Below are 25671 nucleotides of genomic sequence, written 5' to 3' on the forward strand. Positions count from 1 at the left end.
AACTAACAAGAAATGAAGGGTAATAGGAATCCTGTACGTGGCTTAACAAGAGAAGTTAACGACAAAATAACAATAAAAAACGATATTTTAAGACCCTTCAACACGTGGGGAAAAAAGACTAATTTTGTAAACAAAGTGAACATGTGATTATTGAAATAGGTTTCAATAATGGTGCACTGGTCTTAATGCCTGAGCTACATTTTAGAAAAATCTCCCAAGTAAGACTTTGTCAATACAAGTCAACCAATATGCTAATTTCTTGCAAGCAATACTTTGATCCATATTCACTGAAGACCAATTACTAAGTTCACTTCAAATAAAACAATGTAGACACCAGGATTGACCTTAAAGTTAAGCATAGACACCCCTCTGATCATCCAGCAGGGGTATTAGTGAGGTAAGAGATGGACTCAGACACAGTGATGGTATTTAAAGACAAAGGGCCTCCATTTAGCTACCAGAGGCCCAAACTGATACTGAGAGCACCATAAGCCTTTGGCAAGGAGGACTTAACTTTAATTCTACACAATCATACATATATACAGTTTTATACGCTTTAATTTCATACAAAAAAAAAAGTCATGTACAGGTGGGGCATGGGGACTATGACCTATTGGAACTTAAAATAAATACTGTCAACAGGAGTCGTGTGTGGCTCATGGCTTCCACCAGGAGCTGTGTGCTTAACCTCAATGCAGGAGACGTCAGATCAGACGCATGAAAAAGGCAGTTTGTATTTTTTTGTGTTTAAAAGTACGTGAGAATGTTCCCATGACTAATGCTGAACTACCAAGAAGCCACTGAGCAAAACGTTAACATGAACATGTTACCCACACCATCGCACCCCTACACACGCGCACGCACACACACGCACGCACACACACACACACACCCACCCAGAAACCATTGCATAACGTAACAAACATATATCTATCGATAAGACAGACCACGGAGGCCTGGGTGTGGAGTGTCCATTGCCATTATCATCTCATTGGCGAATAATAACAGGCCTGACGACCTGAGAGTAAGGACAAGAGCCTACATAGAAGGGATAATCCTTTTACACATAAAAAATAAACACGAAAAATTATATGCAATGCAAGTTCTCACTTAACAAAATATGTAAACAAAAACTGCTGGAGACTTGCAATTTCCGAGGAAGTCCAACATTCTATTTGGATGAGTTGACGTCAGCATAATATTTTGCATGTCTCCAAATTTAGAATTATGTGGGTGAAGACTTGCGCTGCATATACAGCTCTATCTCCTTTTTACCCTTTCCTTAGACTTCAGAATCGGGAGATATTTCCTTTACAAAACTGAGCTTATGTGTAACCAGTTTTGTAGTGCTTGTTTTTGTCTGACAGGTGAATTGTTTTCTTTACCATGTTGATGAAAATAATAGATGGACGGATGGAGGGGAAGAAGGTTGTTCAGAAGTCAAAAGGAAGACAGGAGCTGCATAGAGGGCTACTTTTGAGGCTGTGGCCGCTTGAAAAGATTCATTTTGACTCTTTTCAGTCTTGTGGGGTTTTTTTTGGTCTCTTTGCTGTAAAAACATGCCTCCGGTGGCTGCAGAAGTGGACGTCAGAGGGGCAGAGTGAAGGAGCAAGAGGTGTCCATGCTTTAATGACAAACGACAGAACATCCGAAGCCCCGATATATTCAACAGTTCACCTGCTCCACATATAAAAAGACTTGATCTCTGTCATTCAGTCTTTGGAGACTTGTGGGTCACCGGCTGATGTCCCGGTTGCCCTCCCAGTTCTTGCTGCCAGCTGCCTCGCCAATTCCCCCGTTCTCAAAGAAAGGGTGTTTGAGGGAGTCGGCCAGCACCAGCCTCTTGGAGGGCTCGTACTCCAGCATGCTTTCAATGAGGTCAAACAACTGGTGGTGCTCCTCTGCCTCTGACAGCAAGTACCGCTGACACAGAGAAAGGGAAACAAGATGGAGAGTTAGACGAATACTGAGAGACTGTCTAGAGAACAAAACAAAAGACACTTTTGTTCTTTTAGGACAATGCATCATTTTCACTTTTAGCCTTACCCGTAAAGGTTTGCAGTTTTCTCTGACATATTTCCCTGCTGAGGAGCTCTCATCCCAGTCCAGACGGCCACGGTAGAAATACTTCTGTTTCCTGAGAGGGTACAGAGATCAGCGTGAGCAGTGTTTAAGTGTGTGCATGGTGCTTTCTATATAAAAAGGTGTATTCATGAGTTTAACAGGCGCTTTTATCACTTTGGTACCATCGTAAATTCTCTCACCTCGTCTTACGAATCATCCTAGAGGGCACTGGTCCCAGGATTCTCTCCATCATGGCTAAATGCTCTCGGTTGTCATGAGTCTGAAAGAAATATGAGTTACACGATTAAGATTCAAGAGCCACAGAAAGAAAAGGGAGAGACAGATTCAGAGGATTATCAGGTTTTAACTACTGCTGGTTCTCCTGCTGCATGTAGTGTCAAACAGTCAAAGCTCATATGTGACACCAAGGGATAATCCCTACCAGATTAGCAAATGCCATGTACACGTGTATGTTTGGTGTGATCCAAGCCAAATCATCGATGTACATTTCATGGGACGAATAAAGCAATGTCTTATCTTATCTTAATACCAAAGTAGAAAAGTTGCCTTAAGTGGTGCACAAGGTCAGACTGAGGCCAAGGTTTTAGAGCCAGTCTGCTGGCAGCAGTAGGGAGCCATTGTACCTGAAACAAGGTAAAGCCCAGGTAGTACTCAAACAGGATGCAGCCAATGCTCCACACGTCACAGGGATGGCTCCAGCCCAGCTCTGAAGGATGAAAACATGTAACACATAGATGAAAACACCTAGAAATGTGTCGTATGTGGGAAGGCTGCCGTTAATGCTGGCATCACACACAATTATTCAAATGACCCAGTAATTCAGCTGCACGGTGCAATCGAGTTGATGGTATAAATAACACATACTTGTAAGAAAAGATTAGAACCTAGAGGGCAATAACTCGGAAGACTAAAATTAATGTATTAACTTATAGTGCTCACATGAAGTGGCTAAAGTGCATCTCAACACCTCCTGCTCCCTGACAGTGACTTCAGCAGTACTGTTGTGTTTATGTGAATATAAGATATAGGTGAATTAGGGGTGGGAAATATGACCTAAAATAAATATCATGTTATTTTTCTCTTTTTGGACAGTGATGGTATTATATTATGATATCACTACTAGTTCTTTCTTTCTTTAAGTTTTGACATATTTTGGAAATAAAAACTTGAAGATCTTGAAATTAACAGTGTACAAGTCGTATACAATGTAATGATACAAAATCAATGTAAACATGGTTGTAATATTTTCATGAAAACTAAAACTATGACTCTGATGAAACTAGCCAAAGTCTTTGCCAGGAACACCAGCCTGCCAGCATTTTCTGGATTTAGTGATGCTCTGGTGCATGTGACAGTATGTTCTACTTTATTTGCAACATGATATGTACTGTATAAAAACAAGTACTCTGATTTCTTATAATTCTTATTAGCGATTTATCACGGTGACAACTGTATTGCAAATGCTGCAAAACATGATATCAGTGATGACTGACACCAGCGTACCGCCCACCTCTAATGTGAACTGACCTGACTCAGAGGAAGAGACATATCACTTCACCTCCTGCAGGACAAGGCACCTTAAAATGCTTTTACAGAGGAATCAGTGAAGGGATGCTGAGCTGTGCTTGTTTTAACTTGTAGAACGCAGCCTGTTCCTACAGGAACTTGTAGGCAAGTCTTTGGTCTACTGTGCACAGTAGGAACAAGAATTAATGGGCAAGAGCCTACAGAAATCCTCACCTAGTATGACCTCAGGAGCACGGTAATGCCGCGTCGACACGATGGTGCTGTGGTGCTCATGGTCAAAAGTGGCACTGCCAAAGTCTACCACACGTACTGCCGTGCTCTTAACCGTCCGCTCTTCACGCTTCTGCAAGAAAGAAAACACAAGAGTCTCTCAGAACTGCTGAGCTTTGAAGGACTGGAAAAACATATGATGCAAATTCTGTCTGTAAGCAGGTTTTTTTTCCAAACTGCAACTGTGGGAAGGTCTATTTCATATTTATTCATGAGACCTCTAAGTAATATCCATTGATGAAATTTCAAGAAAACATCAACAATGGTCACTATCACAGTGAAGGTGGGGTAGTGGTTTTTGAAAACAACCTACCACTGAAGTAAGTAGACAAAAGGAAACTTTTTCCCTTTGCGCTGTTTGGCATCTTACCTTCTCTACGTTGAAGGACATTGTGAAGTCTGAGTTAACAAAGAGGATGTTCTCAGGCTTCAGGTCCGTGTGTGTCAGCTTATTGTCATGGAGAACTATGGAGAAAACACATTGGTTATTTAGTCTTTTCACTTTTGAAATGAAGTAAATGAACTTAAATCCTCTTTCTACAATCTATCTTGTAATCAGGCTGTGTGCTGATCTTAATTTTATCCAGATAAGATGAGACATGCTACCCGTTACAATGATGATGATGATGATAATATAGATACAGACGCCTAAGACGCTTGGCCTTTGGCACTATAATGCCCTCAAGTGGCTACAGGCTGTTTACTACAAACAGAGGCTTTTAGTCAGGTTCCTCAATTTGTTGGCAACTGAACAGGACACATAATCAAGAGTGTGTGCTTGTTTGAAAACTACATTTTTAAGGGATATTAAGACAATGAGCAATATGTTATATTTGTTGCATTACTTGCATTCTAAATTCTCCTTATCATTTAAGTTGTATATGTACTAAACTCAAAAAGGGGACAAACTTACACTTCACAGCGAGACAGATTTGGTAGGCCATGTGTCTGACCTGACCAATTGAGTATGGCAGGTAGTTGTTTTCCTTTAGGAAGTCGAAAGTGCTGAGAGCTAGTAGCTCAAAGGAGATACACATGTGACCGTGGTAGTCGAACCAGTCATACATTTGTACACACAAGCTGTGAGAAAAAGAAGATACAGGAGGTTTGAAAATGCAGTAGTAAATGAATGTCAACACTTTCACAACAAGTAATTCAACACTTGAATAGAGACTAATCTAGCATAACACATCTTGGTAACTCTCAAAAGACTTCCAGGGAAGGGTGAGGCTTTTACCAAACCTACTATCATGAGCAAAACTAGTTGACACTTAATGTCAGCACTGGTAAGTTTTAAGTTTACCACAATACTCACAATTTGTTATCAGGGTCCTTTTCATTGATCTTCTCTAGCACATTGATCTCCAGGCGAGCTGCTTCCTTGTACTTCTCCACATTCTTGATAATTTTCAGAGCAACATGAGCTCCTCCCCTGTAAAACAAGGGATAATGTGAAGCCAAAAACAGCCGTAATAGAACACAAAACATGCATAATGTGTATGTAAACTTCACTTTGGGGAGTAGATGCAGTTCCCAGAAAGGGACATAAGAGGCATAATTTAACTTGATCCACTGTACAGTTAAAAACGCAACGCTTAATTCTATTACAACAAAGTCTCTGATCATTATATCAATTATTTAGTGAAATAAATAAAACATAAATACAACATCCTTACAATAAGCAAAGAATCTGGTAGTGTCACTTTCTAAAGATCCCGACCATGAAAATGAACTTAGTTGATGATGATTTGTAGCAATGTCACAAGACAGCAAATCTTCAATAATGAATCTAACAGGCAGAGAGCGTTTTTCAAGTGGCCCACAGTCACACAAGGCTAATATACTACAAAGCAAAGTTGCCTGCAGTAAACTGTATCATGTGATCAACAAATGCGGCAGAAAAAACAGCACCTATGAGGCTGTGGTGAATCTGATAGAGTAGTTTGTATATTGAACAGCCAATACCAAAAGAACAGTAGTGAACAATCGTAAAGGGGGATTAAATACTCTTATCCTAATCTCATTTGGCTCAGGTCCAACCCTTAAGAGGCATGGCACAAACACACTTGTTTTCTAAAAAAAAAAAATCAGGTACAGTGAGTAGGTATTCACCACTGGGGTCTTCGATGTAGGACCCCAGAGTCTGGTAGCTGTTGTTTTTCAGTGTAAACAAACACACACCTGCGATGGTCAATGCACTGCATCACCCTCCCAAAAGTGCCTTCCCCCAAAGTGCTGACAATCTCATCTGCAACACAACACAGAGAGAAAAGGAAGAGAGAGGGAGGGTGGGGAAAGAAAGAACAGGAGCATTAGACATGTGGACTTAAGCAGGAACACATTATGCAAAAGTGTAGACAGGCGTATCACTTCTAGCGCCCATCCCCTTTTTCAAATGGCTGCCTATTCAATCTGGCAGGCTTGAAACACTTTGAGGTAATCTAAGATAATTGAGTACATAGCGCTATGATACATGTGAAGAAAATAAGGGGGCAAATGTAAAGCGCTCCCTTCCTTTGATGACCAATTTGCAGCCATCGAAAATAAGGGCACATCCTTTCAAGATGTGGCTGTAGCTGCCCAAAAGGACACACGGGTAATGTGTAAAAGTGGAACAATTGTATTTTCACTAAACAATGCATGATCCTGAAAATGACAAACGTGTTAATATAAACGTACTCTCTTAATGTGTGTTGGCTGTAGAAGAAAAAGACTAAATAGTTGATGTGTATGTTTAAAAAAAATGGAAGAAAATCCCTGAAACCCTCATAGTGGAAAATAACTATCTTAAGTTACAGATCTAAAACTGTAACTGAGTTTTAATCTGAAACGCAACAGAGACAAACAACTGCAAATGAGATTCTATGTTTAGGAAAGTCAAGTAACCTGTGAAACATGGAAAATGCTCCACAGCTTAAAATCCTAGAACAAAAAGGAGAAGGTATCTAAAGTCCCTCCCAAAATCTTCAACATTCTTGCAATCCACCCTGCTATTGCAGCTAGAGCGAAGAGCATTCTAGCAAGGCATCATCATCATCATCATCATCATCAGGCACTCCCATGTCATGTAAATGCTCTATGCTTTAATACTCATATGGAGAAGGGTTACGATAGAGTAGTGGCAGTGAGTACATCTCTCTTGCAGGACGTCCCCACTCCGACAGATCAGGTGCCCTTCCTCGTCGTCCCTCACACTCAGTGCCCGCGTCCGACTGTCGCTCCGCTGTTTTCACACCCAAACCGCCATCAGCAGGTCACGACACGACCGGAGGGAACAGAGGGTTTTCAGGGGCAGCCGCAGCCATGGCGTCAGGCGGCACAGGTAGACGAGGAGGGAGGAGGAGGGTGGTGTTGGTGGTAGTTGATGTAGTTGTGGTTGTAGGAGGGTTTGGTGGTCATGGGGCGATTCACGCATGACACCACGTGAAGGATATATATAACGATAGGGATATAGTGCAAGGGAACAAGTCAAAGATCACATGTTGTCCTCTGCTCCTCTCCCCCCTCTACCTTTAAACCACAGCTGCTTACAAACAAGGAAGCAACTGGCATATCCATTCATCAACGCAAAAACCAATTCAGACAGTGATATAACTAATTCAAAACTTATCAGGTTGACTTTGCAGATTAAACAAGATGGAAAACAAAAGAGAGGATCATACTTAAAGATATCCCCCAACAAATATACTTCAACAAAATTAAACCCCCTACTCACTTAAATCTATACTACTTAATACACAGGTGTGGTTAAACATAGCCCACACAAAAAAATGCATTTTCATAAATCTAAAACATTTTAAAACGCCAATAAATTAAAATTTAATTTTAATTAATTAAAATCTAAATTTTGCATGTTTGGGAGAACATTTTCACTTTTTCAGCCTATCTGCACTAAAGTTCACAAGTGGCCGGACAACTGCTACCACAGGCATTTAGGCTTTTCACTGAAGAAGTGACAACATACAAAATAAGGCTGAATGAAAGGTAGGGCCATAGACGCAAGTGTGACCAGGTATGGCTAGGCTTTCCAAAGTAAAAGTTAAGAATGCGGTGATGAGTGTGTATCTGAAGAGCAGCAAAAATTAGTGGTTGATCATTAATGAACTACTGAAAAGTATTTGCATAAAAATGAAAATGCTCTGCCAAAGGAAATGCCAATTTAAGCAAAACCCATTTAAGCGAGAAAAAAATAAAAATAAAACCCCTCTGACAGAACAAAAACAAATCATAAAGATTGTACTACTTACCAATTCCAGGAGCTGTGAAGAAGAAATGGTTAGAGAAAGACAGAGACAGACAGAGCTGAGTGGAAGAGACAGAGATGGAAGGAGAGAGGATGAAGAGAGGTAAAACACAATCTCAGGTCTGGCTGTACTCACCGAGGAGGATGGGCTATAGGACCTGGTTCTACGCCGCCTTCGTTTGTGCTTACGCCTGCTGCCTTTCCGCCGGTACGACTCATCCCGCTCGCGCTCCCTCTCGCGGCCACGTCGGTAGTCATACATATTCGGAGTGAAGTCGCGTGGATAGTAACTTTCAGCTGCTCCATGTGCCTCCCTTTCTCTGTCGCGGTCTCGATCTCGGCTCTGATCCAAGCGTCTGTATCCCTCGCAGTATCTTCGGTCAAATGGCCGGTGCTCCGTGGAGCGATTGTCAAAGCTACGACTGAATCAGGGGACAAAGACATACACTGAAAACTAAACACTGGCAACCAACCAAACCTATAACAAAGATCTGCATAGAAGGTGCTATAAAATGCATAACAAATCTCACGATACACACAAACATACCTCCTTGTGCGTGCATAGCTTCCTTCCTGTCTGTGTCCCCGTCCCCTTCTGTCTCGATCTCTGTCTCTGTCACTGCTGGAGGAGTAAGTAGGCGATCTTCTGTGTCGGTGTCTTCTTCCTCGGTCCCTGTCCCTGTCTCTGTCTCTGTCTCTGTCTCTGTAACGGTCTTGGTAGCTGCTTCGACTGTCTCGATCCGAAGACGAGTATCGTCTTGTGTGAGGCATCTTTTGGATCATTAGAAGGACAAACACAAAACATTATTCAGGCTTTTTACGAACAAATATGAGCAGCTGGTACACAAATGCTCCGAAAAGTTCAGGAAATCCTTGTTAAACTCAAAAGTACAGTGGAGAATTGCACTCAAATGTAGGAGATCGATTTTTACAGTTAGTCTTTCCAAATATTGACATCAGTGGGGCAGCTGTTCACTGCCAAAATCTAACCTAACTGATTTGCGGGGTCAGTTTAAGGAGACAAAAATAGACAAATCTGATCCAAAACTACCTGAATAAGCAGCTTTTGGGCACATACATACCATATGAAGATGTAAACGTTAACTTCACTAATTATTAAAGCTGCAATTGAAGGGAGACCGAAATAGCTCATCAGTTTCAGGTTAAACGAGCTGATTAATAACAGTTTATTACGCAAATTTGATAAAAAACAAAACAAAACCACGGTTGGGGACGAGGCCTACATTTGAATACAGCCAGCCACAGAGACACACAGTTCAACACTCACAACTTTTACGAGCATCAAGGTGAAACATGCAGCCTGTAAATCTGTGCAAAAAAACAGCTGCAGCTACACAGACAACTGTTGAAGCAGGCCTGGAAATGTGTGAAAAGAGAATGGTGTTCATAAGGCGGGGGTGCAATTTAATAAGCCCGTAGCATGATCCAATTTAACTATTCACAACCCGCCGCTGGTTAGCGTGCACAGTGTCGCTTCAAACGAGTGTAAACAACACACAAACTGACCGCAGTGTTTGCATTACGTAACTAACACTGTGCCAATTTCAGTGAAGCGTTAACTTATCTATCGTAGATTTATAATAACACTCCAGGTGCAAAATACACTTAGACAAGCGTCGGCAATGTTTTTTTTACCCACCATGTAAGACGATGCGCTAATAAGCGCAAGGACATCAAGTACTCTCACTTAATTTTTATCCCGTCTTCAAGCACCGACATATCAACAGCAAAAACAGCTTTAAACTCTAACCAGGTAGCTTTCTAACTGACCAAGAAGCGACGTACTGGATGTTAGCATGCTCGGCTATCAACATTAGCTAATGTAAATACTTAAACCGCCATCTTAGCTAAGCTACGTTCACCAGCTAGCTAAACAGCTACTCTCGCTAGCCACCGCGCTAACCGTTTGGTCGGAGTTTGGTTTAATTATCGGCACAAAACAGCTCGTCTTTAATGTTTACCGTTTTAGCAGCGAGGCCTGTGCGTTTGTCCCACAAGAAATCCGTGGTGGCGTCCCAGTTTGATCTCTTATCTTGTTGCTAGCCCGGTGGTCGAGGCTCTGTTGCTTTTTTCCTGCCTGCCAGCAGAGCTAATTCTGGTTCTGACTGGTGGTGCTAACGCCTCCCTGCGCCCAAAATGTCATTCAGTCCTCTGAACACAAGCAACCACAGAGGAGCCGCTACACTTCTACACTCTAACTAAATAATATATATATATATATATATTATTATATATTAGTCAAGACTGTATGTTCTCAGTTGATTTAAAACATGACTGGTTGATTAATGTTCTTGAGCCAGATGTTCAGTTTTGATTCAATCAGTATTTGTATTTTACTGTATAATTAAGTTAGACTCATAGTTTTGACTTATTAAATCAGTCTTTTGACCTGCTATAATGCTATAATTTGTGCACAATTCTCAGGATTTTTACTTAAACTGTAATTTTGAATAACTATCATAATTTTGACAAAGTCCTTGTGACATACTTTTTTTTTTATTATCACACATTTTTAACGATTTTGTAATTTTGACGTCCAAATGATTTTATTTAATCAAATCTTAAACCTCATCTGTTTGCCACTGCCTGTCTCTCTCACAGTTACTTTTATGTAAAGCACTTTGGATTGCCTTTGTGTATGAAGCGTGCAATGTAAAATAATTGTCTTGCCTGTCATCATGTCTAACTTTTCATCTTTTTCCAGTGGAAATGGGCTTCAACAGGTTGCAGCTCTTGTAAGTTAAAATAAGCTTGAGGACAATTTATTAACAATTTATTGTTTTATTTAAGAACACAGAATCTGCAATACAAATACATTTATGAACAAACAATACTTTCTGGCTATATTCAGCTGCATGAGTGTCCCGTCGCAGTCCTCAGGAACAGCGCTGGTCTGGTCACAGTTGGTTGCAGGTCATGTGGCTCATGGGGATCCAAACACACTGAAACTGTCGCGGTGTACGTCACCACACCAATCATTCTTATGCTCCTCTTACTGTTTAAACTCCAAGCACTCCTTCATCATATTAATCATGTGTTCCAAGCGGGGGGAACCTCGGTAGATCCACTCTTTATGTTGATCTCTCTGAGCATGACACACAAAACACTGTAAGTCACGGGATCTAAATAAATATAACAGTAAAAATAAAGCATGATGTTTGCAGACACTAACCTCAAAAACAACCTCTATTAAGCTGCTGTCAACCACAAGCACCTCACACCTCTGCTGGACTCCATTAAGTTCTGCATTAATGGTCTGTCCAACCCTGTAATGGGTCTGGGGCGGATACGGCCACACCTTCATGTAGTCCTTTAAGAACTTCTTGTATGCCTCATCTGGAACATCATCTAAAGGGTCCGGCACTGTCACAGGACAAAAAATAAAATAAAATGTCTGTTACTCAACACATGCAAGAATTTTAACAGTCTAAATTTCCAGAACAAGCATATAAGTGGATTTTGAATGCAAAAAAATGGCATTGTTATGCCAGCATTAAATTTGAGAAACGATGCAGCTGAAATGATCATAGGATTGTCTTTCAGAGCAGAACTGGGCGGTTCTCATTCCTCTGTGAGCGGAAGGTCACTAAGCTTTTGTTTTGTCAGAGAGGACATTTTGTGCATCATCACTGTATCCAACTGTCATCAGATGATCTTTTGTCTGTAATACATCTTGAAAGCAGTCTGTGTGTGAATGAAAACAGCCAAACTCACATGGTCTGAACACCAGGTGAAGTAAAGGTAATCCAACGTACATCGGTCTGTTATCATCACAAAAGACCAGGAACCTGTAAATCAAAACACACTTTTCATCATACTGCACTTAACCTGCATCTATCAAGGAGACCGCTGACTTTATTGAAAAAAGCCAACGAACTTGAATCTCACTTCATTATAGAAAGTTAGCCCGAAGACACACAAACCTCATGCGGTTTTTTCTGTTTGGGACTTCGGCCAGGACACCAGGGCAGAACCGGACCTGGTCTTTTTGCCACTTGACCACCACGCGCGCGCCGACAACCAGCTGGTCCAGCTTTGGCATGGAGTCAAAGCCGATGTGGTGAGCAGAGACTAGGGACTTCTTCTTCTCCTCAAAATGGATCTTGTATTTCAGTCTCCCATCTGCAAATACACAAATAATCACATGAAATAAATTAATTTATAACAATAATAATAATAATAATTCTCTGCATCAGGAATTTGTGGTGGCTACATTTCATGAGCAAGCCTCTGATCTTTGTTGGTACACAGCCAGCTCATTTGTAGCTCTAAATAAATTTGACTACCATAACCTGTCAAGTTGAAAAATGTGCTGCATTATATTCTGTGTTGTGCCGGTTACACAGATTTTCTGTTTTCTTTACCCTTTGTTACTATGTCCATGACTTTCCCCCGCTTCCAGTTATTGTCACTCTGTCTGGCCAGGACACTCATGTTCACACAGATCTCTCCTTGTGGCGCCTCAGGATGCGTCTTGATGGCTTTGTCAGATTTCTGGCAAAGAGTGGACGCTGTGCACACAGGGGTGACTCCTGTCAGTGGAAAAGGAACATGTTAATGTTAAAACATGTGAACTTCAGATTTGTCAAGGTGATAATGATGAGTGAGGAAAACTGCTAATTATTGTGTATGTATATATTTTGAAAAATAAATATCAGTTCCTTCTAAAAATCATAAATAGCCCAATGCTAACAGCTGAGGAGTTCTGCAATTCATGCAACAAAGTTTGAGTAATTAGGGTGTTCATGTTTTTTGTACAGTGTGTTTTTTGTGGCCATTACCGTTGGCTGTTGCTGGTGATGTTGATGTTTTTATTGGTTTGCACTCGTTGGTGTTTCTGTTGGTTTGGGGTGGCGACGTTTTTGTTACTTCGCTCTTCACATTGGCTTGGAGTGTTGATGTTTTTGCTGTTTTGCTCTGAGCATCAGTCTTTGTGCTGGCCTGGGGTTTGGCGTTACTCTTTTGAGCAATTCTTCTCCTTTTGTTTGGCCCATACTCATAATCTGAGACAGAATACTCCGAATCACTCGAGTCATCCTCTGGTTGATAATCAGATTCCCAGATATCTGAGGATTCATCTTCACTGCAGTTGTTTGGAGACTTTCGTAGACATAAAGACTTGATCATGCTCGTAGTAAGTCTGGTCAAGACCACCACTGGTCGTCTCTTCATGCAGTTTTTTTTAATGTTATCTGCACTGTGGTCCTCAGCTTCAATAAGGTCCTTCAGCTTTGTTAACAGAGGAGTCAGGCCAGAAGTAGTTGGAGGGCTGAGGACTTCAGTCTCAGTGGGAACAAACTTACGTGGGGATGGAGCTGTATTTCCTACAAAAGGGAGTAAAAGGGACAGGTCAGGTTGTGGCTTCCAAAATAAGCCAGTTCGTGGTTGAGAATGACAGAGCAATTGTGGACACAGTCATACCACGAGTTTACTTTAAATCAAATCAATTAAATCAATTAATTTAGTGATCTGCATCTTACCACAGTCTGCTTGATTATCATCATCAGAATCTGCGTCTCTGTACTCCCAGCCCAGCAAAGAGTACTGTTTCTTCACAGTTGCCTCACATGCCACCACAGACCTAAAAGACACCAACGACAAACACAACAGGAATAAAGCAAAGAACATAAAGAAACACTTAAACGGACCGGTACACTCTTCACTTTTTAATAAATAAAAATCAAGCCAATGGTTATAATACAAATGCATTCTTCTTTAATGTAGAAATTAAAACTTTTTTTACCATAATGGTCTGTTTTTTGTTTTTTTTTTAAATATATGTTGGCTTTGCTTTATCATCCGTACAAATGAGTCAAAGCGGAAACGGCAGCCCAATGACTTTTGGTATTTAACAAGACAAATGAGTTTGGCTTGAAGGACGCACAACTTTCTCTCGCAGCCATCAGAGCACTTTATTCTATTTCAGGGAGCAGGATAATCGCTGAACTTGCAGACTACACAGAGCAGAGATTAACCCAGGTTTCAACTCCCCTGTTTCTGAGCTGGTTGGATAGAGGCTGGATGGACAAGTAGTAGTTAAAATAATGGTTGACATATTTAAGTGGTTTGCAAATGGAGTGAGTCCACACCAGAAAGAACAAACTCATTTTTAAAAAAGGCATAGAATAGATGTAACACTCACTCGCAGAGCTTCAGGAGGTGGGCAGCCCGTTCCTCCCTCTTTTGCAGCAGAGATTGCAACAGACTGCATTTCTCCAGCAAATTTGTGGAGATCAGTCCGCTCTTCTTCACCATCTTTCTGATCCACTTTTGGAACTCCTCTTTGGTCATCTCCCTCTCATCCCCCTCCATAGTGACTGCAACACACAAGGTGTACAGCTGGGGTGTTGTTGATGAGGGGACGGCGCCCCTTAAATTCTACAATACTGCAAAAGGGAAATGTTGTTGTTCATAAGACGGGTAGTTACTGGCAGGTAGGGCTGCTAGCACACCAGCAGAGTCACAGCAGACAAACACATCCTTTCAAACCTGGTGTCTACTGTACATCCGCTGCTGGTGTTTTGTTTAGCTTATGGCCAATATCACTACAGCAACAGCACCATATCGCTCCATAGTATGCTCTGGCATTCAATGCTGTTAGGGTCTGTAGTGGTGATACAGGCAGAGGGTCAGAGGGTCTGTGAGGGTCAGAGGGTCTCTGTAAAAAGAGTTTACCTGTGATCATGGTTAAAAGTGTTTTACGCCTAGAGATGAACGGATAATAGTCAAGGTTTTGTGCTATCAATTACTTGCATGCATGTGTGCAACACTGTGATACCAACTATTACTGTCTGCATGTGTCAGCTGCATAAAACGATGATGATGTTGTTGCTATGGTGAGGAGCCTGGCTAATTTTGTAGTTCTGTTGAACATGCCAAGGATTAGCAAACATCAGGCGGTTATAAGCAAAGAAACTTCAGCAGCTGGATGCGAAAACTGCTTTCTAGCATCAAACTCTGCACACGGACCATCCTGAAGTGTTGGTGTGAAACATCAGAGTAGCAAGCCAACACTTTTCTGAGAAAGGAAACCTCTATCTGTGCCATGATTAACATTAGCAAACACTTAGCCGCTCATGCCTGAAATGGTCAAACGGCGGTTCTGTTCTGCTTTTTTATCGTGGGTGGGACAAATTTATCAAACTCACAAGTTAGTTCTCATCGATTAAAACCTTTCGAAAGTCAAGAACTTATTTGGTAAATACCGTAAAATAGGTAGAAGTCTGCCCTCCTTGTGGAGTGTTTTCTTCGCCTCATGCTGCCACGCCAAGCTGTAAGAAGCTCACTGCTGCCCCCTGCGGCCGCACAGACAACCAGCAGGCGTCTCTGCTTGAGCCCTCTTATTCAAAACCAGCAGCAAATAAAATGCATCAAACTGTTCATAATAATTGATAAAACATATATAAAATACACGTAAATATGTATATGTTTGCACTTGGTGTTGACAGTTTATTGCTGTAATATACTGTAGTAGACTGTGTTGTACTGTTTTATTACATTATATAATTATGTTTCTATATTAATACAGAAAAGTAGTATTACTTAATCATAGTATATATTAGTCAGGTGTAGCTGTTTACTAGACTTGCTGCTGCTTGCTCTTGTTTAGTTTCTATTTAAACATATATTCTTGTTTTAGATTTATATACCTTTTATGTTTTGTTTTGTGCTTTCTCTATTTATATTCATTTGTCCTTGTGCCTTCAGGAATCCACTTTTCTTCTCTTTACTAGGGGAGCCTTGCTAAAACTAATGCAGTCAATACAGCCCTGAAACAAATTACATTAATGTCACAAACAGCTTTCAAACCAAACATGAAGTTAAATTATGACCAGTGATGGAAGAAGTATTCAGATCATTTACTTGAGTAAAAACAGCAACCAGACGATGTAGAGATAGGCCTGAAAAGGCCTATATGTCCCTGCATTGAAAGTATTAAGTAATTAAAAGTACAATACTTTTAACTACAAAAATAAAATTATTCATTGTGCATATTGTCGTGTTCGTTTTTTTTCGAATGAAGACAGGCAACTTCTCTCATTTAAGGTGTTTTAATGTTTGTAAGAATAAAACATAAGCATGGCCATGGACTCAGTCTGTTCTCGGAAAACCACAGTCAGCAAGCTGTTACTCCGTAGCCAACAGAGAGCAGAGTGAGCCCCGGGCTCTGTATAATGCATCATTTTGTACATTCAGATATTGTGGATAGAATTGTGATTGGTTTAGATTAGGTGGGGGGAGACCATGGTTTAGACTTGGCTCTCCCTTGTTGGTGTACAGGCTGGTCCCAGCCTCTTGGCATCACGACCTCCAATCCGGTAAAGCTGAACCTGGGAAAAAGTACCCTCCCTATTCTAGTCTCATGCATGATCATCCTTCAGTGCAACCTATCCCTATTGTGTCTATCTTGTCTAACTTCTACAATAGTGGCATTCAGAGAGAGCATCTCTTGTCCTTGGAGCTCCCTTATATGGAGTTGTTGAGTTGTTAGAGTGGTGCATGTAAGCAGTGTGCCCTCCTGCCAGTCATTAACATTATGAAGTTGGCCAACTCTATAGCAATACATTTACAGTGGGGCAAAAAAGTATTTAGTCAGCCACCAATTGTGCAAGTTCTCCCACTTAAAAAGATGAGAGAGGCCTGTAATTTTCATCATAGGTACACTTCAACTATGAGAGACAGAATGGGGGAAAATAAGTATTTGGTCACCCACAAACAAGCAAGATTTCTGGCTCTCACAGACCTGTAACTTCTTCTTTAAGAGGCTCCTCTGTCCTCCACTCGTTACCTGTATTAATGGCACTTGTTTGAACTCGTTATCAGTATAAAAGACACCTGTCCACAACCTCAAACAGTCACACTCCAAACTCCACTATGGCCAAGACCAAAGAGCTGTCAAAAGACACCAGAAACAAAATTGTAGACCTGCACCAGGCTGGGAAGACTGAATCTGCAATAGGTAAGCAGCTTGGTGTGAAGAAATCAACTGTGGGAGCAATTATCAGAAAATGGAAGACATACAAGACCACTGATAATCTCCCTCGATCTGGGGCTCCACGCAAGATCTCACCCCGTGGGGTCAAAATGATCACAAGAACAGTGAGCAAAAATCCCAGAACCACACGGGGGGACCTAGTGAATGACCCGCAGAGAGCTGGGACCAAAGTAACAAAGGCTACCATCAGTAACACACTACGCCGCCAGGGACTCAAATCCTGCAGTACCAGATGTGTCCCCCTGCTTAAGCCAGTACATGTCCAGGCCTGTCTGAAGTTTGTTAGAGAGCATTTGGATGATCCAGAAGAGGATTGGGAGAATGTCATATGGTCAGATGAAACCAAAATAGAACTTTTTGGTAAAAGCTCAACTTGTCGTGTTTGGAGGAGAAAGAATGCTGAGTTGCATCCAAAGAACACCATACCTACTGGGAAGCATGGGGGTGGAAACATCATGCTTTGGGGCTGTTTTTCTGAAAAGGGACCAGGACGACTGATCCGTGTAAAGAAAAGAATGAATGGGGCCATGTATCGTGAGATTTTGAGAGAAAACCTCCTTCCATCAGCAAGGGCATTGAAGATGAAACGTGGCTGGGTCTTTCAGCATGACAATGATCCCAAACACACCGCCCGGGCAACGAAGGAGTGGCTTCGTAAGAAGCATTTCAAGGTCCTGGAGTGGCCTAGCCAGTCTCCAGATCTCAACCCCATAGAAATTCTTTGGAGGGAGTTGAAAGTCCGTGTTGCCCAGCGACAGCCCCAAAACATCACCGCTCTGGAGGAGATCTGCATGGAGGAATGGGCCAAAATACCAGCAACAGTGTGTGAAAACCTTGTGAGGACTTACAGAAAACGTCTGACCTCTGTCATTGCCAACAAAGGGTATATAACAAAGTATTGAACTTTTGTTATTGACCAAATACTTATTTTCCACCATAATTTGCAAATAAATCCTTTAAAAATCAGACAATATGATTTCCTGGATTCTTTCCCCCCATTCTGTCTCTCATAGTTGAAGTGTCCCTATGATGAAAATTACAGGCCTCTCATCTTTTTAAGTGGGAGAACTTGCACAATTGGTGGCTGACTAAATACTTTTTTGCCCCACTGTAAGCAATATGTGTGTGTCCCTGTAAATACAAAGCAGTGAATAAGGTACAAAATAAGGCACTATTAATAATAACAATATGATCTCCACACATCATAAGGCACTTGGAATACTAACACTATATTTGTCACAAATATTATATTCCCCACATCATATGTTAGTATTATGATATATTCTTACATTATTTGGATTCTTATAATTGATGATTTATATCAATTAGTTATGTTAGCTGGTGGTAGTGGATTTTATGTACTCTTGGGTGGTTTTGTTAATTAGAAAACTTTGATATTGCAACAAAATGTTCTTCTGGTGTTAAATTAGAACTTTAATATCACCATAAAATGTCTTAGACCTGCAAAGAACAGACCTGCTCCCTCATTGTGAGAGTGGCCAGATAAAGACAGGATGTGCGGGTCACCCTGACCTCCACAGAATAGTGGCCCCTCTATTGTTTTGAGAAGCAGATAGATAGAATGTATAAAAACATATTCTAAAAGTTATGACTATAGATACACGCCTACGCAAACAACATCCACAAATCCAGAAAAGGTTACGTACATTACTCTGTCCAAAAAACATTTAAAATCAGATGTTTGACTCAGTTTGTTGCTCCTCTGACCGCCCATTGTGGATTAATTGTGAAGTGCGCTGGTTTTATCAAGGTGCTGAAGGCTTCTCATAAATGTGGACTGCATGCTGTAAACTGCAAGACGTATTTCAACAGACAACAAATATAACATGTAACAGTTCACGTTTACTGCACAGGACAATCAATTGAACACCTGAATTTCAGTTAGTTGAGACCTTAACATTTTCTGTCATGTTACAGGTAGTTAGAAGCCCTTAAACAGCAGCATTACAATTGCTGAAGTGCTGAACGTGTTGGAGCACACAGCAGAAAACAGAGCTGAAACAAAGCTTTTTAATACATCTGTGGAAATGAGGCTGATGGCACCAATATACAGTTCAAAACATTGTTTACTGGATTACTTACAAAAATAAACAAAAGAATGACAAACAGATTACTATATACTCTCACTGGCTACTTTAGTGGGAACATTAAGTTACTAGTACTGAGTTGGACCTCCTGTTACCTTCAGAGCTGCCTTAACTCCTCTGGGCACAGATTCAAAAAAATGTGTTACAGTGGTGGAGGTGACCATGAATAACTTTGGCTCAGTGGGAGGCAAGAATGATCTGATTTTGGAAAGTTTCTTTGGCTGAAACAAGCAGGAAGCAAGACTGGAGAAGGTTCTTAACATGAGCCTCAAAACAGAGATCTGCATCAGAAATGACCTCAAGATTTCTAGCAGCCTGCTTCATATTTTTGGTCAGTGAGAAGGTTGCAAAATAATTATTGGACAAAGGCAAAAAAAACAATTGTCTGTTTAATGGGAAATTAATGCATTAAAAACCGCAAAAGTGTAATACAGTACATGTCAGATTTGTCTGGCTCCCCGGCCGGAGTTATACAAGATCCAGATTTGGTTTCTTCTTTAGTGGTTAAAAATTTTAATGTTTGATACTGTTTGGAAAGTTGCCAGAGGTCAGAGAGCTGTCAATGATCAATAAAATAAAAGGAGCAGTTTAAAAAAACTTGTTTGGGATAATATCTAAAACATAGATGGAGGATTCCATCTGAGAAACTGATTTGTTAGTAGGTTGAAACAGGGAGAGAGAATCTTAGATTATGGATGTTGTAATGTGGATGGATGTTGCCGTCTTCCCAATAAAATTAGCATTTTTCTATTTTTTCTGTCCAAAAATTTCCCAGTTCTAAATCTGTATTAGTTGGTGCATCGAGAATCATCACATTAAAATGAAAAAAAAAATTACTAAAAATAAAATCAAACAAGAAACAATATTTACAATGATGCCCAACTCTGGCATTCAAGGTTCCCAAATCTCACAACACATAGCTTCATGGTGGTGGATAGTAGTGAAAACCAATTTTTCAAAATATATATATTCCAGAGTTATGTCCAAGTTGTCCTGTGTCTTTAGGCTTCTAGTCAGAATCATCCTTGTTCTCTTGGTGCATTTCGAAAAAGCTTGTCATGTGATCAAGTCTAATAGAGCCTCGATGGAGCCACTCCTGTTGATTATCCTGAATGTGACAAAAAATTTATATTAAACCAAAGAAACCTTAACAAAAGTAACAAAATAATCAATAGCTCAAACAACAGCAGTTTTGCAGTAGACGTTTTAAACTTGGGGCTTATTTTTTTTGCATGTTTTGGGTTCAAATTGACTGGTAGGTACAAAAAGATTTGGAATTGGTCCACTAGGCAGTTGACAGTCACAATCAGGTGCTTGTTTTTGCCACCGACAAGCTCAGAGTGTTATTCAATCAATCAATCAAAGTTTATTTATATAGCCCTTTCCAACAGCCCAAAAGGGTGACCAAAGTGATTCACAGATAAAAAACCAAAGGAAATTATTTTAAAAACAGAAACATGACTTAAAATAGCAGTAAAATAGACAGTATTAAACCACTAAAATCTACATCTAAAAGTGAACACATAATTCACCTAACTAAAATAAAAGATCAGATAAGATGAAATAAAATGTCGCATGCAACTAGGTATTAAAAGCCTTTTCACAGTCTACATTTCATTTAACCAGAAACAGCCGTTTGGTTTAAAGCCACCAGACTCCACTGACAAAAACAGTAATTTTGTCTCGCAGAACACGCCAGTTGCTGGTCTACCACGGCCTTGGTCAGTTTGTTTCTTTGTGTTACTGCGTGACTTTAGTTTTTATGGGCTCACAGTTAGTGAAAGCAACGAGATCAGCAACTCCTGTTTTCTGCAATGTAAAATGACTGTTTTTGTGAATGGAGTCTGGTGGCTTTGAACCGGCTGTTTCTAGTTAAACAAATAAGATCTCACAGGCTCGTCTTTGTAGGGATTCTTCCTGTAATGTTGTCGGACACTTTAAACAACAATCTGTGCCCGTCAGTGGAGAAAATAATAATAATAAATTTTAGTGGATTTACTTTGACAGGTAAGGATTACATTGTAGATATTGTAGCCCATTCACAGTTGCTGGAACAGTTCTAAAACTTTATGTAGCCACCAGTCATTTCACACCAAAATATGTAAATATCGAGCCCAGGTTTAATAATACCAACATTAACCTTTACTCACCTGAAAAATGACCTGCATCAAGCTGCAGTCGATCACCTGCACCTTACACTTCTGCTGGACCTCATTTAATTCTGCCTTGAGGCTTTCACCAACCCAGTACTGGTATAATGGAAAGTACGGCCAGCTCCTCAGGTAATGCTTCATGAAAAGTTTGTGAGAGCTGTCTGGAATGTCATCTAAAGCATCTTCCACTGTCAAAAACAGAAACAACAGAGAGTCTTTTACTCTTCTTATTGAAATATCTAGTAGTAGTATATCTAGTAGTACTGTTCATCTCAGCGGAAACTCTGTGCCAGATACCATTTTTTGGGGCTCCAGAGCTTCAGTGGTAATAAAGAGCGACTACTCGTAGCTTCGGCAGGGTGCTGAGCATGACTTGGGAAGGACTTGGCCAGACATGTCTTTGTTCTCAGCTGAGATGGACGGCATAGTTCTGTGCCACTTGTTATTTAGTTTAAGGAAAGGCATTCGTTTTAAGGCTTCTGTTATTCTACAGTATTGTGAAAATACATGCTAACATACTTTCCTCAAACTTGTGGTCATTTTTGCTCCCTGGTGCCAATTTACAAAACTTTTTGGCAGTTTTTTCTCCCCAGCAGCACCACCATTAGCACCACCACCGACTGAATGACACAATTGTAATGATTGATTTTTTTAAATTATACTGAATTCATCAAGACAACGGATAAACATGGACGACATTTTAAGTTCCCATCACAAAACTGGAGCTGGTAAGAAAGATGGAGACTTCTGACCAAAACGTGATAAATAAAAGAAAACAACACAGGGGAAATAAAGGGCCTGATTCTTTCTGAGGAAGAGGTAGTGAAAACAGCCAAACTTACATGGTCGACACACCAGGCGAAGGAAAGGTAAACCTACGTAGAGCGGCGTGTGATCATCCAGAAAGACCAAGAACCTGGAAAATTAAAATATCATCAAACCTTTAGTTAAGCATTTCTGTAGGGAATTGCTAAATGCTATAAAAGCTTAAATTAATTCAAAGATGTAGGGATGAACACTCGTTCAAACACACACCTTAAGCGGTTCTTTCTGCTGGGGAGCTCTGCCAAAATGGCCGACTGGAACCAGAACTTATTATCTTGACTCCTGACGACCACGCGAGCACCGACATACAGCTGCTCCAGCTTCGGCGTGTTGTCATAGGCGATGTGGTGGCCTGACACGAGGCTCTTCCCTTTCTCTTCAAAACTAACTTTGTACTTCAACCGTCCATCTTCTGCAAATAACAAATGTCAGTGGGTGAAATTAGTAAAATCACATTTGTGCCGGATTGATTTTACAATCGTTTTGTTTTACTGATGTTTTTAAGTGCTTATGATCAATTTACCGCCAAAAAGATTAATTTTCTTACCCCTTGTAATTACATCCACTATTTTTCCCCGTTGCCATTTCATGAACCTTTTCCTTGCCAGGACCATCATGTCCACTTTGAGCTCTTCTTGTGGCAAGTTAGGACGCATCTTTGTGATTGGTGGCGATATTATGACAGGCGGTTTTAACACTGGAAAAAAGAAAATAATAAAAGCTTATGAGCTTGATAACTGATCATGGGAACTTTCAGGGAAATCAATGCATCATATATGTATATATACAAATTATGCATCATCATAGAGGTCAAGTAAGACATTATGTGAGTGCAGATTAATCCAGTATCGTCTTTTTAGGGTTGGTTTTTATCTGTGGGTATTAGAGGTGTTCATGTGCATGTCATGGCGTATTTTGTGGCTTTACCATTGCGCTTGACTCTGCTGCTGGATTGTGCTGCTGGTCGTGTTTTTGTGTTACTCTTGCTGGATTTTGTAGTTTTCTGTTTATTGCCTGAGAGTCTGTAATCAGAATCACTAGAGTCATCTCCAGGTTCCCAGTCCATATCCGTATCATAGCAGCTGAGGGACTCTTCCTCGCTGTAGAACTGCCGAGGCGTTGGCGGTCGCAGAGCGCTGATCTTATAATCAGGAAGTCTGGTCAAGACCACCACTGCTTTTTTTATTCTGAGAGGGTCAGAAGCGCTCTTCAATTGTGTCTCCTTGCTGCGAGTTTCATTTGTGGATGAAATAGCCTCACATGGGATATTGGACATATTTTCTGCAAAGAAAAAAGCATCAGTGAAATTGTGTCTTGCAACAAGCAAAAAAAAGAGATTATAGTATTCTTTAGTTTTTGCCCTTATTCCCCAGACAACATTCCTACTAAGCTATTTCCATGAATAGTGAAATAAATGAATATTTCACTAACATTCCCATTTACATGCAGCCATGGAGCCGTGATTTTTCTTAGATAGGACAAATAAATGATTAAGTTAAAAAATTGTGGTCATAAGTAAATTTGCCAAGAATTTCTTTTTTGGATAATGAGATCTTTAAATTGGCCAAAAATTACCACGTTTAATTAATTTAATTTAATTAACAGTGCTTGTGCTTACCACAATCCTCATCTTCTCTTTTTATGAACTCTGTCATCTTGTTTTTTAACCTTCCCACAGACTGCTGGAGCTCCAATGTTCTCGTGTCCAGCTTGTCCATCTCGTCCACCTCCATAACCACTATAACACACAATCATGATTTAATACACAGGTTTGGACTCCAGTGAATACCACATAACATTCCAGCTCTGCTATTGTCATATGCGATGCAACTTGTCTCTCTATTTACAGTAAGAAAATTAGAAATAAACTACAACAAAAAGAATAAGAACAGAACAATATAAACACCATAAGTATTCATAACAACAGTATGTATAGTGGAGGCAGGTGTGGTGCATTTATCTAGTGCAATATTGTAGTGACGTGGAGGTAACACTTTAACCAAAACTGGCAGCTTACCGGTTATGTCCTGATTATCCAGCTCTGAAGGCAAAAGTCTGGTCACACCACAATGAGAATAATTATAATTATCAATATATTGTATTATTAGTGTGTCGATGACTCGTTTAGCCGTAGGTGACGCTAGCTACCACAGGCTAGCAGCACTATATAGCTAGCACAGAAACAAAATGCTCAGAGTTAACCCGACTTAATCCCCTTTTAAAGTTTTAATTTAGCGTCACGACTGAGTGAAAAATATACAAAAAGAGTCGCAGTTTTGCTAAAGCAAAATCAACATAAACACAGCGCCCTCCATTGCAAACTTCCGTTGCTTTATTTTCTTTTTCTGCAAATGTTTGCGCTGGTTCTTCTTCGTGGGTGTTTAATGACGGTCAGCTAAAACACAAAATGGCGCCACCCACTGGTGTGGAGTGTGCACGGCGGCTACACAAGGGTCACTTTGATTGATGGTGGAAACTCAGGCAAATAGTTTATTGCACAAAAGAATAAAAGCGATGTCATTTGTTTATTGTCATTCCATGGTTATTGTTGTTTTTTCCCTATTAAACGATTTAAACTGTATTTTCTGTGTGTCATGCAATAGCAGTCACAATATCTCCTCTCAGGAACAGGATCTCTGATATCTCATCCCCAAAGTTTGCAGGATCACTGTACAGATCAGTGTACGACTGAGGAGGGTGGTTCATGTCTCTTTAGAGAAACACAGCCGCTGCATTAACAGGCTACTCCAGATACTTCATATTTCATCAGGAGCAAATAAGTGCTTTTAGGAAACTGTTATTTCCTTGTGAGCTCTTTGACTTTACAACTTTTTTTGTTGTTAATGCTTGAAACAGAAGCTGTGGGTCAGAACTGTTGATGCCTTGGGAGTGTGATCAGTGGGTCCAGTCATTCAGAAAAACACTCAGATACAACCTGATACATTCCATGCTACTTCCATGACAGTGTAAAGACTCCTGTTCATTATGTACACTTCATATCCCTTCAAAATTGTGTGGTCTTAATTTAATCAATTAACTTAATGACCTGATCCTCATCAATCCCCACCCTTCCTTTGATGTATTTTTGTATTTTCACTGACCAACAATTTAAAAAAAAAAAGGTATAAATGCCCCCCAAACATCCACATAAAGCATGATAATGGCAGTAAATTATTTTTATAAGAGTACCCCTACAATTCAGCATCAGCAGCTAAACAGTGTCAGACTCTGACTGCACAGTTTTTAGAGGATAGACATTAAAGGACAGAAATTGAGGGATTGATTTTCTTTATGGTGGAATGTGTTTATGTTTATGTGGAAATTACACTGCTCCCTCTGATGTAAATATGAAAAAACAACCCGTGACGTCTTTGAGCTATGATGGACAATCTGTTATCATAACAATGAAATAAAAACAATTAATATTAACATCAAACTGACCTG

The 25671-nt window shown here is 40.3% G+C and overlaps 4 protein-coding genes across 6 annotated transcripts in view; all 4 read right to left on the reverse strand.

Moving 5' to 3' along the window:
* Positions 1-423: 423 nt before the first annotated feature.
* Positions 424-10239, reverse strand: clk2a (CDC-like kinase 2a). 2 transcript variants are annotated; one of them, XM_070846111.1, is made up of 13 exons: positions 10108-10239; positions 8673-8896; positions 8262-8547; positions 7015-7105; positions 6064-6130; positions 5198-5314; positions 4796-4962; positions 4253-4347; positions 3826-3955; positions 2709-2791; positions 2265-2344; positions 2047-2137; positions 424-1923 (listed from the first exon to the last, which is right to left on the reverse strand). In XM_070846111.1, the coding sequence occupies exons 2-13, from the start codon at positions 8894-8896 to the stop codon at positions 1735-1737; spliced, it is 1620 nt and encodes a 539-aa protein (XP_070702212.1). In that variant the 5' UTR covers positions 10108-10239; the 3' UTR covers positions 424-1734. The 2 variants fall into 2 exon arrangements, with proteins under 2 accessions (XP_070702212.1, XP_070702213.1); XM_070846112.1 differs by lacking the exons at positions 7015-7105; positions 8673-8896; positions 10108-10239 and having other exon boundaries at positions 8262-8348.
* A 706-nt stretch (positions 10240-10945) lies between these two features.
* On the reverse strand, positions 10946-15414 carry LOC139215945 (histone-lysine N-methyltransferase SETDB1-B-like). 2 transcript variants are annotated; one of them, XM_070846984.1, is made up of 9 exons: positions 15352-15414; positions 14289-14532; positions 13627-13727; positions 12928-13470; positions 12511-12678; positions 12070-12268; positions 11861-11934; positions 11319-11509; positions 10946-11231 (listed from the first exon to the last, which is right to left on the reverse strand). In XM_070846984.1, the coding sequence occupies exons 2-9, from the start codon at positions 14456-14458 to the stop codon at positions 11139-11141; spliced, it is 1539 nt and encodes a 512-aa protein (XP_070703085.1). In that variant the 5' UTR covers positions 14459-14532; positions 15352-15414; the 3' UTR covers positions 10946-11138. The 2 variants fall into 2 exon arrangements, with proteins under 2 accessions (XP_070703085.1, XP_070703086.1); XM_070846985.1 differs by lacking the exon at positions 15352-15414 and having other exon boundaries at positions 14289-14545.
* A 3622-nt stretch (positions 15415-19036) lies between these two features.
* LOC139215455 (histone-lysine N-methyltransferase SETDB1-B-like) lies at positions 19037-24362 on the reverse strand. The gene is made up of 8 exons (XM_070846424.1): positions 24245-24362; positions 23846-23965; positions 23155-23508; positions 22775-22924; positions 22438-22639; positions 22245-22318; positions 21400-21590; positions 19037-20357 (listed from the first exon to the last, which is right to left on the reverse strand). The coding sequence occupies exons 2-8, from the start codon at positions 23958-23960 to the stop codon at positions 20259-20261; spliced, it is 1185 nt and encodes a 394-aa protein (XP_070702525.1). The 5' UTR covers positions 23961-23965; positions 24245-24362; the 3' UTR covers positions 19037-20258.
* Positions 24363-25549: 1187 nt separating this feature from the next.
* Positions 25550-25671, reverse strand: part of LOC139215456 (histone-lysine N-methyltransferase SETDB1-B-like) — an 18555-nt gene continuing 18433 nt past the window's right edge. The window contains exon 7 of the mRNA XM_070846426.1: positions 25550-25671. This exon is cut by the window's right edge and continues 537 nt beyond it. The gene's annotated coding sequence lies outside the window, so the exon portion shown is untranslated.

The sequence above is a fragment of the Pempheris klunzingeri genome, chromosome 16 (assembly GCF_042242105.1).
Source record: "Pempheris klunzingeri isolate RE-2024b chromosome 16, fPemKlu1.hap1, whole genome shotgun sequence".
Taxonomy (NCBI): Eukaryota; Metazoa; Chordata; class Actinopteri; order Acropomatiformes; family Pempheridae; genus Pempheris; species Pempheris klunzingeri.